Raw genomic sequence first — 14,357 nt, forward strand, 5'->3', positions numbered from 1 at the left:
AACAGTAACATTTAGTATAGGCATCTAAAAAGGTGCAATCCTATTAAACATTGAGTCCATATGTAGAGTGAACATTCCAGAAAGAACTTGGAAAGCTTTGTGATCAACAAAACTAGTCTATGACGCTCTCCAATCAATTTTCTTCCTCAAGTCAATAGAAGTCAACCTCTCCAATCCTGCTAATCAGGACCTAATCTTCAGGCCACTTACAAGGGTTCATTTTTGGGCAAATACATGTTTACAAGGTCATGCGATGCTGATTTACCATTACTAAAAGTTACTTTTTTTTCATGAAGAAGTTTGATAAATGAATTGAAATATTTACATCAGGCCATCTGGCCAACCTAGCATAACCAAAGACATGCAGCAAACACTCGTAAAGCCAAAAGGCTACAAGAATGCAAAGCCAGAAGAACAAAGAACGGGATCATGAAGCGGGCACAAGGGGGGTGGTGCAAATGATATCCATCTATGGAGCAGAGATTTTTAGCATCTGCACTCTTGGAATTACTCTGACAATTCACATGTATTGGGTGTCTTCTGTCCCCAACCAAGGGTGTTTCCATGTCACATAACACCGAAACAAGAACCCATATGACTGTCAATAGGTGAATCTGCTCTATTACTCCTCTGCATAATGTAATCTCAGAGGCCATAGGATGAGTTGGAATGCCATGTATTCTCAACGGTGTGGTGACTGTGAGAGCTATTCCAATCCTTAGACCTTTTGCACAAAGGGACACTGATTTTGCAGGACCCCATGCGGCCACAAAATGAAGGCTCCACTTGATTAAACAGCAGACATGCTTGCTGATGCTGCTAGCTCGTCAAGAAGTTCCTTTTGTTCCAGAGCAGCACAAGCCTATAGGAAAACATGGTTAATGCATTACAAGAGAATCAGAGTTAGTGCAAAACTACTAAGACTCTGACCACATTACCAAAGACTAAACACGATGGTGAAATGGATTCATCTCAAAAACATGTACCTGAACTGCTCCATCAATATCCCCATTCAGAAATGATGTGAGATCAAAATTCTGCTTGGTACGATGATCTGAGACCCGGTTATCCTACAGTTCAAAAAACAACCATGAGAAACAGGTAATGACAGAGAATTGACTCATAGCACACCACAAGATAGTTTGGCAGGTCTACTTTGTAATTATAGGTCCGTATTTTTTCTGACCGTGCACCAGTCCCCACCTGATATCAGAAACACCAGCATGAGCCAAAGGAGTGGCTGACAATCCTAGAATCTGCTGTGAATGCATTCATCAACAACTAGAACTGATTAAAATCAATGGAAAGAAGAACCTGCTGTACCTGAGATTTGCGTCTAGAACTTACTGATTCTTGTTGTTCCCTCAGTTTCATCTCATAACTGTTTCACAGGAAAGCAAGAGCAAGCATAATCATCTCTGGACTGTAACCATAGATAGATTGCAGATTTTTAAAGACTGTGAGGTGATAGTGTGGCATCATTCTTGGGGTACTGGTCAATTTTGCACTCTATGCTGATGACATATCATATTGATTTCCTGGGATTGCAGCAGCTTTCAGATGCATTAGATAATTTTTGTACCAAGAGGGGCGTCCGAATGAACCTTGGGAACACCAAGGTCATGGTCTTACACACATGTGGGTGGATATTAAAGAGAGTGACCAGATATAGAGACAGCTAGGTGAAGGTGAAAGACCCTTACATCTGCTTGGGCATCACTTTTACTCACTCAAAAGGCTGCTTTTCCATAAGGCATGCATCACACGGTAGGCTCACATGAGGGTATGCTGCACTTGGGCACAGCAGTACCACTAGACCCATTTTCAAGAACCCTAAATAAAATAATGGTTATATAATACATTGGTCACTCCAGCTATGATGTAAGCATCACCTATATGAGCTCCTAGGCTCTCCATTTATGATTGAAGACAGATGGTGTGTGAGTGTGCAATGGAAGAGGAACACGAACACGGAGAGAGAAGTGAAGAGTGAGACTGCAATGAAAGAAGAGAATGGAAGAAGAAAATCTACACTGAAACCTGAATACAAAGGTTAGCTGGGCAGCCTCTGTATGCAGCCCAAGGTGTCAATAACGGCACTGACAAATGGCACCATCAGAAGACGAAGGAATGTCCCGAATGTCAGTGTGCTGGAAACCTGCAGAAGAATGATCTGCAGATGACCAGCCAAGTGGGTGATGGCTATTTATAGCCAGAGACTGCCAAAACTGGCTGATTGCTGCCATGATGTGCCAAAAGTGTGGCTGACTGCATAAATCTGAATTGTTGTCCCCATCCTAAATGCTGGTCATCTCAATCTAGCCAATGTGAATGCACTCCAAATCCACTGAAAAGGAAATGCACAAGCTGGAAAATAACCAGCCAGTGTTAACACACCTAAAACTCGCTAAAAAAGAAATGCATGCTCTAAACAGAGCTACCTCCTCCATCAAAACACATGACAAACTGAGTGTCAAAGCTCCTTATGTCCCCATCTAAGTCAAACTGAGGCTCATAGGCAAGATATGAATATGCAAGACACACAACTCTTAACACCCCCTCTCAGCTCCTAGATGTGGCTGAAGGCCAAAGAGGATGGAAGGGATCCAAGGGTGGCAAAAGAAGTGCTAAGACTGACGAAGTCCATCAATGGAATCTATCAATGAAGAAACTCCTCATGATCTTCGGAACCCCCCTCTAAAGCAAAAGGGGACAAGGAATCCACAACTGCATCTCCGATATTGTCCCCCTCTAAAACATGGTTGTCACCTCCAATGGCGTCCAAGTAGTAACGTCTAATACTAGTGCAATACTAATCGAACTAATAAATCTTGGGCATACGTTTGATGCTATGTCCGATGCAATAAATTCTACATATAATTTTAAGGCCTATACTTAGTGTTGAGACTTGAACAATACACTTCAAATGTTTAGAATCTTTACACTAGGAGTTTATATATGGAGAGCTTGAGGGTAGAGAGGATGGAAAGCTTGAGAGCTTGAGGGTGGAGCTTAAGCATAGAGAAGATGGAGAGCTAGAGGATAGAAAGAGAGCTTTTGAGAGTAGAGGACTGAGAGCTTCAGGGTTTTTGGGGGGGAGGATGATGATGGATGTGCGTGTGTTATGGAAGAGAGAGCCTAAACAACAGTTACAACCACCCCAACTTTAAAATGGTCGAACAATTTGTATTGGATATCATTGTACAGCATTGGACAAGATGATTCAAAGAAGTCCATCCATCCATCGAACGTGGACAACTAGGCTCCAAAAGAAATGGGAAAGTACGAGGGAACTACCAAAGGAGATAGTGGGGGATAGGATGGAACCTATGGGATAGATGGTGCACAATCAGGAGCAGGTGTAGCACTAGGCAATTGCCACAAAGGACCATGTTCAATGAAAGGGGAATGGAGCCTATAAAGCCCTTTCTTCTATCAAGCTATCACTGAAATGACTCCTAAAGAATAATCCTCAATAAAGACAGCCTACATGATGAAAAAAATCAAGGTACGGAGTCTAGTAAGGCCATGAGCTAAGAGGAGTAGGAAGCCCAAGTCCAGAACATGTAGGACTTTTGAAATGGGGCTCGATGGACAGTCTAACAATAGTAGCAAAGTGCCAACACCACTAATAGGCACCAAACAAATGTCACCAATGGTGACTATATCCCCTAATGGATGAAGATCCTACAACAAAACTCCTTGAGGAAGTCATATGACTCGAAGAAGGCCTCTCTGAAGGAGAGACAACTTAAGAAGAAGGCTTCTCCACCACATGAATGTGAAGGAACATGAATTGATGAGTAACAGTAGGAGAAGAGGTAGAGAAAGGCTTAGATGATTTAAATCCATCCTTCGCTCTAGGACGAAGGTGAGGGTATTTCTTCCAACATTTCTCTTCTAGATGAGTGTCCTTCCCACAGCATGGGCATTTATGCTTCTTTGAATCATGTCAAAGCTCGAAGAAGACTTGGAATGTCTAACCTACTTTTTCTTCTTGTGCTTGGTCTTCTTGTCCTTGTTGCCACCTTTCAAACCTACGATACAATCTTTAATGCTCTTCCCATAGAAAGGTTTCCAAAACCCTAGAGGTAAGCAAGCTAGTGTGGAAGACATTATACTTGGGAGATAGCAAGTGAGTAAGGAGAATCATTGTCATGTCCTTTTATGAGATCATCCTGCCAAGGGATCCGAGCTCATCTGGCACGTCCTCCATCTTGTTGATGTGATCCTGCATAGAAGAAAAATCAACAAAAAGCATCCAAAGCTTCTTCTCATGCAATGGGCAAAAGTCTTTATATGGTAAAGAGAAGAGAGCTTCATCCACACCTCTATTGCGGTCCAAAGTCTACCCACAAGCACAAGGACAAAATCCTGCACACTCATGAAGAGAAAAGATCACGCTCTAGAATTGATCCGATCCCAAAAGACTACTTGGTCCATCATAGAGAGCTGTGATGCCGGGCAGCCTGCAGAAACACAAAATGGAGGGGAAACAATCGCTAGGGGCTGGAGATGGGCTCCATGCTATCACTTGCCAGTAGAACAACAAACATAACAGCTGGTGCAACTCTTGCGGAATAGATGGCAACTAACAGCAGTTGGCTGAGGGCTGGACAGCCACTAGGCGAGTAGACTGATGGTCGAAATGAATAGGATGCTAAATTGATGAGCACACTTTCTATTTATAGATGAGGAATCGACCAAATTGGGAGAGGTTGCTCATGGGCAACAAACTCTTCTTAGCATTTAAGTTTGAGTTTTAGGGCTGTTTTAATGAGCTAATTAAGATCTAATGCGTAATGCACCCTCTTTTGCTTAACACCCCCTCTTAGGCCCAAAATTTGAACAAGAAAGGGACAGCAAGCATAGCTTACCCCGTGTTTACCCCCCAAGACATCCCAACCCAAACCAACCAGGGCATTGGTCAATGGGTACATATCGACTACCCAAGAACCTACCAAGATTGCAAAGGCGGGAGTCCAAAGGGCCCCAGAGAGGCCAAGGCATTGGACAAAGCATTCTCGTCGGGCTGCCGAGTGGTCTACCAAGACTTGCAAAGGCAATGTAAAAACCATTTCTAATGGTAACCATGGGGGAAAATAAAAGAATGGTTGGCTCACAAATCCCAAAACAATACAATATGTACCCAATCACCCGCAAGGATGTTGATGACAAAGGAAAAAAGGGGTGAAGAAGTATGGACTATTAGTGGAGACAACTTAGGATTTGCTCAAGGATGCACTGTATAATGAGATCCTCATACGGAAATTTGTTCACTTGCCCAAATGCCCTTTTACAAAGATGATAATCATGCAATGCAAAGGGTAGATAGAACAAGAAAGTTTCTTTCTCATTAATACATCGCTTCTCATTTGTGATCAAGTCTTCTTATGCATCAATTAATTATTTCGTTCTCATTCATTCTTTATTAAATTAATCGTGCAATTACTTCACCCTTGGGCCAACAAGGGTATCAGAGCCACTTACCTCCATCACTCACAACCATTCACCACCAGCCATTGCCATTGAGCTCCTCTCATTCGAGATTGATTAGTTTTGATCATGTTGTGCTTGTGTGTTCATGTTCACATGTATTTTTTGTGATTTGTCTGGTATGCTTCTATTTCTGTCATGGTGCATTCTCGCATGGTAGTCAAACGTGTAGCTCTTATTGATCTTGGCCTATTCTGTTTTTCTTCCTAACTGTTATTGCAGGCAGTCGACGTTGGACTGCAACAGCCAAGTAATGCTTGATAATTGACCTTTGAACTTCTGGCATTGCCTACTACCACTTGCTGGCATTCCCTATTGTGGTGGTATTACATGTTAACCTTTGAACTGCCATTGGCATGCTGCTTGCCCTACATGTCATCATTTTTTGTTGTATTTGACATTGCTGCCATGGACTGTACATGTTGGCTGTTGGCATTTGGTTGCAGGTGTGGACAAAGCCTTAGTTAATGTGGAGTTTTACTTCATGTGCCTTGTATCCCTTGTGATTGAATTCCCACTCTTGCTCGCATTGGATTGTACCTTTAGAGAGGGCTTCTTCAATGTTGATTCAGTGCTTACACTGAACTCCACACATTGTTAAGCATGTTCTTGATTGCACATGCATATTGTGATGATTGTGGGATTTCATCTTGATTGACATGCTTACTCACTAAGCCTATTCAGTTTGAGCAATTGGTTGGCTTGTAGATCTCTCAATGGCTCTAGGTATCTCTCATTTTCTCTACTCTTTTTTTATCTTCAATTTTTCCACTATGGCACTTCCATGTAGAACAAAGATCATAAGCTCCAAGGTCTCAACTATCGCACTGGCAGAGTTGTCATGAAAGCTTGGTTTGTGCAAAAAAGATTGTGGCATATTATCACCGGACAGAACCCAAGACCCAAGCGCCACTCTTCATCCAGTCAATCCACACAAGTGGAGGAGGATGGTTAATTACTTACATGCATTCCCATGTACACTTGTGCAAACCAATATAACTTACACTAACTTAGCAAAATCATAGCATGACTTACAGTTTTGCACGAAGGAGTTGCAATGCACGAGTCTTATTTTTTAGTTGGGTACGCTCCTCAGTACAAAAAATTCTTATACCAGTTGGCTTATGAAAGAGATCAACTGCTGTCTCCACTTTGTTGACATTTTGACCTGTACATCACAACTGTGTATACATTACAACTGTTGCCTTTTCTCACTTTCTAAAAATCTGCAATATTTCAGGCTTTATCATGTGTGTGCCAACAATTGAGCTCCATCAAAGAAAGTAACTCCAAAACACATGTAAGAGAGATAACACCTCAAAGTTGCAATGGAAGATGCACATAATAGAAAGGAATCAAACAAATTAATATCTTGTGACAAGGCAGGCTGCTGATTGTCATCTACCACCCCAACGTATGTGCAAAAGCAACACTCATTTCATGCAAATTTATCTTTAAAGAAACAAAATCAGAAAGATTTGAATAATGCAGTGAGCCAACAAGAAGCTGCACAGTCAGCTGTACAGAATTGGACCTGTGAATGACTGATTTTGACTAATTTGACTATAAAGAAGCTCTTTGTGTAGAGGTAGAGCATGTTCATTTGTTTGCTTCCACCAGATGGTATGGGGACTAACTAAGTTCCATAGGGACAGAACATGAGTAGGCTGAATCTAAAATACAAAAGGATATGTATATTATGAACATTATACCTCTGAGTACACGATCTGTCCAAAATAACAAATAATCAATATACAGATTTTTATGATTTTCCTTTCCTAATGCTTGTCCCTCCTTCACTTGATACTTGCACTACCAGTTCAGAGGATATCAACAGTGATATGCAATAGTGATGACCTATCACTATATGCCAAGGATGCAGAAGGATGAGCATAATTCACACATCTTGTGCAAATGCATTCCTGAAAATCAACAGCAGTAGAGTCCCTCGTTTTTGCAACTGAGACTCGAAGTAATCTACAAGGCACAGGATATCACACTGCACGATCCAGCACAAATAAGAGCAAAATAAGTACACCCCCGCCAGCGGGGGGGGGGGGAAGGAAGGGGAATGCAAATAACCACCTTCACAACGTCCACAACATCTTGATTGGCCTCCAGCAAATGCATACTGAGACCACCAAAGATCAGAGAGAGAAGATAAAAGCAAAGAATATCTTGAATTATGCATGAACATGAATAAGGGAAGTTATTAAATGTTGCTTGCTTCTTTTGCTTTTATGGATGAACATGAACAAGTCAAGATACAAGTACGTACCACTAAGATCAGAAAGAAATGGTAACAGAACAGAATATGTTCAAAGAAATCTCTTCACTTGCCTTGCTTGTTGTAATGCATGAATTTAAGCAAAGAGCATCTTCATCAGCTTTCATCTATGAACACAGGCTTAGATCCCAAGGACATGCAACTACTACACACCTACCAGAGCATGTTCAAGAGTGGGGAGAGATGATATACTGATAATATGGACTGCACATCAAACTTAAACACCCACTGAGCATCTTGAGGCAAATTAAGCAACATATACCAAGAATTCGTTCACAAAAAAAGCAGTAAAAAACACCCCCAGAAGTTAAGCAGATCCATTTAACCAGGAATACAATCAAGATCTTGTGTCATGAAGTGTTGCAGAGAAGCAAAAAGACTAATTAAAGATGAATCTACCTTCATTCTTGATAACATAATAATAACTCATAGGCACCTTGAGAGGATGATTGGTATATTCCAGCATTTAATAAGATGTCAAAATCAAACCAGTAATTGACTTCATACCTCCAGCACCTCCAGATCTTGCTGTTGTCAGTTCAATATCCTTTGGATCTATAACAACCTCAACTTCATCCACCTGGAGGTGAAACTCTTGTGATAATTCAGACTATAACCAAATAAAACACTTAAAACTCCCTTTCTCCATCTGAAATGCAAACTCAAAACCAAAGTTTGCCTTTATGAATAGCAAGCAAGGATGCATATGTAGAATACAACGGTCGCCGGTAATGCTTTACAATATCAACCTATGTCAGCATAGAGAAAAGTTTCAGGCACAAGCATGGCGTGGCTTGTTTTGAGGGAGAAATCATTCTTGCTGCTTTCAAGCCTTTTGGCAAAAAACTTTCATCCTCTTGAGCAACAATCTTGTGAAAACACATTTGATGCAGTTTTGCTTTTCTGCCAATCCATAAACATTATCCAATGAATATTTTTGGTTTTACCTTTCAAACTGAAGCTTGTCTGAAAGTTTATGGCTTCATGTTAAACAATCACTTTAGCTGGGCTACATTCTTTCCTAGCTATGGATCATCTAGTTTTCTCAAGACTTCTTAATCTGTACCTCGGGCATAATTGCAACTGTAGCTGTTGATGTATGGACTCGCCCCTGTGATTCTGTAGCTGGCACTCGCTGGACTCTATGTACACCTGCTTCATACTTGAGCTTACTGTAAACACGCTCACCAGTGATCTCCATCACATACTCCTTATAGCCACCTTTCTCTGCCTTTAAGTTGATCAAACCACCTTGAATTGTAAGATCAAGCTGTGAACAGAGTTCTAGAGCTCTACTACATCAACGCAGAACTCAGAGGTACATCACTAAATACTCACCTCAGTAAATGACAGAAGTGACCACTTCCAGAAATTTCGTTCTGCAAACTTTTGGTACAGTTTTACCTGCACAAAGTCACCACAATATCAATAACCCATTTTATGACTGTCAACAATTCTTAAGGACAGCAATAGTCAAACGTAAAAGCAGTATCATCACAAGTAGATTCTATTTTCAAAGCAGCGTCACAGTTTCCTGAATATGCATTTTTTAGTGAAATTAAAACAGCAGTCAGATGAACATCTGCACCGTAGCGATCATCGCCATGACACTTGAGTGAGTCTTTATCATGGCTGTGTAATCATTGTCAGATTATTCATGTAGCTGTACCAGAGACAAGCACTCAGATACAAGGAAGGTGTACCTACAAGATCCCCAGCCCAAATGCCAGCTTCATCACCACCAGTCCCAGCCCTAACTGCATCCAACATTAAGATGATGGTAGATATTAGTGAAGTATGTGCACTCAGTTCTGAACCATGTAGCGAATCTCAGTCATTTGCAGGGAAACAAGAGCACAGCAAAAGTGCACAGCTGCCATCAAAGTTTCAGCTCTAATTTTCAACATCTAATAAACATTAGAGCTTTTAACTTGCCAGTCAAAATGTGGACAAGCTACAGCCACCGATGTCTCATACATTAGGAGCCATGTAATAAAACAAACTTCAAAACAGCAACTAAGAACTAGAAAATATTGTGCTTCCACTGGAACAACACCTAATTATGTCATAATTCCCCACAAATGTTGACTTTCTCCAAATTTTGGGGCAAAGAAGCCTCAGAAATTGTAACCAACAAAGAACCAAATATGAGGAGCACATTAGGGTCAAAGCCCTAATTGCTCCAATTTACCCTGATTTGGGAAAATTCTCATGTATATGTAGGACAATTGACCGAAACGCAAGAGTAATTTGAAGGCTTCTGCATCACTGCACCCCAATTGTGGGTGTGAGAGATGGTGGCCTCTTTCAATGATGTCCAAATTCCAGTGTGCCACTTGATATTAGCACATCCATGGTACTTTGACAATGGTTCGGTGTTCTAGGCTAGAAATGCTTCAGGTGGTCATGGGATTCTTGGAAACTAGACTCTGTCACAATCATGTAAACCTACTCTTAGCCTGCGCATGATTGCCATTGCAGTAGGGGACATGTGCAAGACCTTGGAATTTATAATGCAGTGCAGCTGGAGGCAGCTCAATGGTGCTGTTGGCAGGGCTGGCAGACCTGAGGCAGCTGAACAGAGAGTAAGAGGAGACAAGCTTGAAGCTCAATGGCACCAGTGATGGCGGCCATTCACTAGCTGAATGGTAGCAGTTCCAGTGGCTCTGATGTCACTATTGGAACAACGCTCAGATGCATGCGCATGAGTGCGCATGCACACACACACACACACAGTGGACAGTGAACAGCAAGAGAAGAGAGATTGTTGGAAATGTCTCATCCACTATGTGAGAATGATGAATGAAAGTATAATCCCTATGAGTGCGCATGCAAATACACACACAGTGGACAGTGAACAGCAAGAGAAGAGAGATTGTTGGAAATGTCACATCCACTATGTGGGAATGATGAATGAAAGTATAATCCCTAAGGTACTATAATACCACAACCAAAGAGGAGGTTCACTCAGAGGGAAAACCTTGCTCCAGCTAGAAGGTAAAAAGTACCCATGAATAAGGGAAGCATTCATACTAGAACAAAGAGGAACACGATAACTTACCAGTTCATGCATGGAAGTGCAAGACACAATGTGTTCATGGGGTTTAACAAGTTTCATTTTTGCTAGAAGCCATGTAGCTATTTTGGTTGTCTTTTTAGTTGTGCACATGACTTACGCATGTTGGCCAGATGGCCTCTATTGAGCTAAATTATCATTAGCCTTCATTAAACAGCCCCAAAACTCAAGTTAATTAATGAATTTTAACCATTTTGTTTAAACCACAAGCAGTTCGAGAGAGTTTTTATGTCCCACATGTAAACCCTAATTTGAGAGATCCCAAACTTTCTATAAATAGACATTCTACCCTCCCACTTAGTCCAATCTCGTTTTTGCAATTTGCAGGTACCAGAGCTGCACTGCCCACATCCCATTTGTAGAGGACCTCTCAATCAAAGCTGGCCCAACCTATCTACTACCCACTGGTGCCTATTTTCAGCCATCTTCTTGCTGATCTTCCCTCCTACTAATGTTTCCTATCGTCCACCACACTAAAATCTAGCTGCATTTACTGTCAAGTGACTGCTCCTGGCTGCCACCAGCTGATCCAGGACTTGTCTATATCTGCGTTTGCTGCCTAGAAACCTTCCCTAGCTGGTGGCAATAGTTGCGGTGGCAAAAGTGGCCCCGTTTTTATTGTACAGATACGTACCGTACGGTACAATTAATACCGTACGACGTACGGAGACAACTATGTTGTACCCTCCACTTACCCTTAAACCACTTTGCACCATGGGGCTTCGTTACAAGGCGTGCCGCCCTTTAACACGGTTCCCTCAGCCTTTCTACAAGTAAGCACATCATTTCGCACTTGGACAGCTGTGATGGGCATCCCCCTCACTATCCCATTCACATGTCAGAGTGCAGCGATGCGAAAGCATAGGACAAAGACTGAGAGAGAGTGAACACAAAGAGGAGAGAGAGAGAGAAAAGGAGACAGTGTAAACGCAGAAAATCTGCAGTGTAGTATGCTGTATAAGAGTGCAAAAATATACACGGGGGCAAAGGAAATATATGCGTATGTCTCCGACTTGATGATCTCGATCTCCGTCAGCCCGAGCACAATCTGTCTCAGCCAACAGATCTCAAGATCAGAATCTGAAGTGAATAGATGGGAGAGTGTGCCACAACCTAACTATAAATAGCCAGGAAATAAAGAATGCCTAGCACCAAGTCGGCTGCATTAACTGCAGCCGACTACAAATAATGATAATAATAATAATAAACTGTCCAACTGCAGGCTGCCACGTGGCACCTGTGCAGACTGCTGACGTGGCTGCTGACATCCGTACTGCTGACGTGGCACTCTGCCGTACTCTCCTATCCACCGACTATCCAGGAAATGACTATCTAACAAATCTGCAAGATTATCCTCCATCTTGCAGTACTCCACATCAATGGTCCCATCCAGAAGCTTCTCCCGAATGAAGTGATACTGAATCTCAATGTGCTTCATTCGGGCATGGAATACAGGATTCCGTACCAAGGCAATGCAACTCTCATTGTCGCACCGCAGAAGAGTAGGACAAGTCTGGGGGCAATCAAGCTCCTCCAACAATCTCCGAAGCCACACAATGTCACATGTGGTGGAAAACGCAGCCCGATACTCTGCCTCAGTAAAAGAAAGGGCTACCGTCGGCTGCTTCTTGCTACTCCAAGAGATAACACCTGTACCCAAAGTAAAACAGTAGCCTGTAGTAGACTGTCGGTGGTCCACATCACCAGCCCAATCCGAGTCACTCCAACCTGCAAGAACCAAATCGGAAGCATCTGTACCTACGGAATAAGAAATCCCTAAGTCAGAGGTCCCCCTCAAATACCAAAGAATCCTCAAGGCAGCCTGCCAATGCACCTGTTTGGGTTCAGTCATGAACCTTGCCAAAAGACCCACAGCAAAACAAAGATCAACACGAGTGTTGAGAAGCCAAATCAAGGATCCAATCAACTGACGGTAGTGTGAAGCATCCATCACGGAAGAATCAAAGTGTGAAGTGGCCTTCCAGTTCGGATCCATAGGAGTAGTAATGGGCCGACAAGTCTCGATCTCAAAAGTCACCAAGAGCTCCTGAATGTACCTCTGCTGAGAGATGAAAATCCCCCTCATGAATGTATCTCTGCTGAGAGATGAAAATCCCAGGCTGAGACTAATAGATCTCGTGACCCAACAAGAAATGAAGAAGCCCCAAATCCGTCATCTTGAATGTCTGATGTAAAGCTATCTTGGTCTCTCGGACCTTCTGTGCATGATCCCCTGTCAGAATTAAATCATCAACATACAACACAAACAACACACGACTAGCCTCGGAAGTGTGCACATAAAGCTACAGATCAGCCTTGGAGAGCCAATATCCCAACTTCGACTGAAGAAACGAGTCAATATTCTCGTTCCATGCACGGGAAGCCTACTTGAGGCCATACAAGGCCTTCTTCAACCTATAAACTTGCCCATCCGAGGATCCAAAGCCAGGAGGCTGCTCAACATAGATCTCCTCCTGCAAGTCACCATTCAGAAAGGCCGACTTCACATTCAACTCATAGACAGGCCATCTCCTATGGCCAGCCAAGGCAAGAACAGCTCGAATAGTCGCAATATGAGCAGTGGGGGCAAAAGTATCATGAAAATCAATGTCGGGGCACTGAGCAAAACCTTTAGCAACAAGGCGAGCCTTATGCTTGTCCAAAGAACCATCGCTAAGGTTCTTGGTCTTGAAGACCCACTTGACACCAATCACCTTCTTGTAAGAGGGACGAGGCACAAGAGACCAAGTGCCATTCCTCTCATTAGCCTCCAACTTGGCTTCCATAGCCTTCCGCCAATGATCAGACTGCAAAGCCTCCTTTACGGAAGTGGGCTCACCATCCTGCATAACACGGATCAGCAAACAATAGTTGGAGCAAACAAGCTCCGAAGAATGTGTCTGGTTCCTCCGTGACCTCCGCGGTTCATCTTGTGGTTCCCACTCCTCGGGGATCCCCTCAATCCCTGAATCTTAGAGTGTGTCACGGGCCCAATGAGGAGGAGGCCGAACCTCTCCCCGTCGCTCTCCAACTGCTGAAGACTCAAGAACATCCACCGGCGGAAGCTTCTCGGGGGGGCTGATGGAAGTGAAGAATCGGAATCAGAAGAAGAATCTCCATCAAAAGACTCTGGCTCCAAAGGAACTGTCTCGGGAGCCCAACTCTCCCCTGGATCTCCAAGAACGAAGTGCTCCTCACCCCCCTCTATGGCCGGAACTTCCACGAACAGTATATCTGCGCTCGTGTAGACATCCCGCTTGATGGGATCAAACAGACGATAACCTTGGGACTGGGAGCTGTAGCCAACAAAAACCTATCGTCAAAAAGCCGCCTCGAACTTATCACGCTGCGTCTTCGGAATGTGCAAATAAGTGTCACACCCAAAGATCCTGAAATAAGAGACATCAGGCTTAGTCCCGAAGTAAGCCTCAAAATGTGTCATCCTGTCAACAGCCGAAGTGGGAGATCGATTGAGAATGTGAACTGCGGTAGCCACTG

At 42.9% G+C, this 14,357-nt stretch overlaps 1 protein-coding gene across 1 annotated transcript in view; it reads right to left on the minus strand.

The window, feature by feature from the left end:
- Window positions 1-410: 410 nt before the first annotated feature.
- The window catches only part of APG3 (Peptide chain release factor 1), a 78,941-nt gene continuing 64,994 nt past the window's right edge, over window positions 411-14,357 (minus strand). The window contains exons 7-15 of the mRNA XM_087699101.1: window positions 9,491-9,540; window positions 9,122-9,187; window positions 8,850-9,014; window positions 8,291-8,363; window positions 6,532-6,664; window positions 1,324-1,381; window positions 1,156-1,203; window positions 987-1,070; window positions 411-862 (exon numbers count right to left, since the gene is read on the minus strand). Coding sequence (XP_087555227.1) covers window positions 791-862; window positions 987-1,070; window positions 1,156-1,203; window positions 1,324-1,381; window positions 6,532-6,664; window positions 8,291-8,363; window positions 8,850-9,014; window positions 9,122-9,187; window positions 9,491-9,540 — 749 coding nt within the window. The 3' untranslated portion in view covers window positions 411-790. The remainder of the gene's footprint in view (window positions 863-986; window positions 1,071-1,155; window positions 1,204-1,323; window positions 1,382-6,531; window positions 6,665-8,290; window positions 8,364-8,849; window positions 9,015-9,121; window positions 9,188-9,490; window positions 9,541-14,357) is intronic.

Source organism: Lygodium microphyllum, chromosome 18 (assembly GCF_053477565.2).
Source record: "Lygodium microphyllum isolate KBCC chromosome 18, Lygodium_microphyllum_v1.1.10, whole genome shotgun sequence".
NCBI lineage: Eukaryota > Viridiplantae > Streptophyta > Polypodiopsida > Schizaeales > Lygodiaceae > Lygodium > Lygodium microphyllum.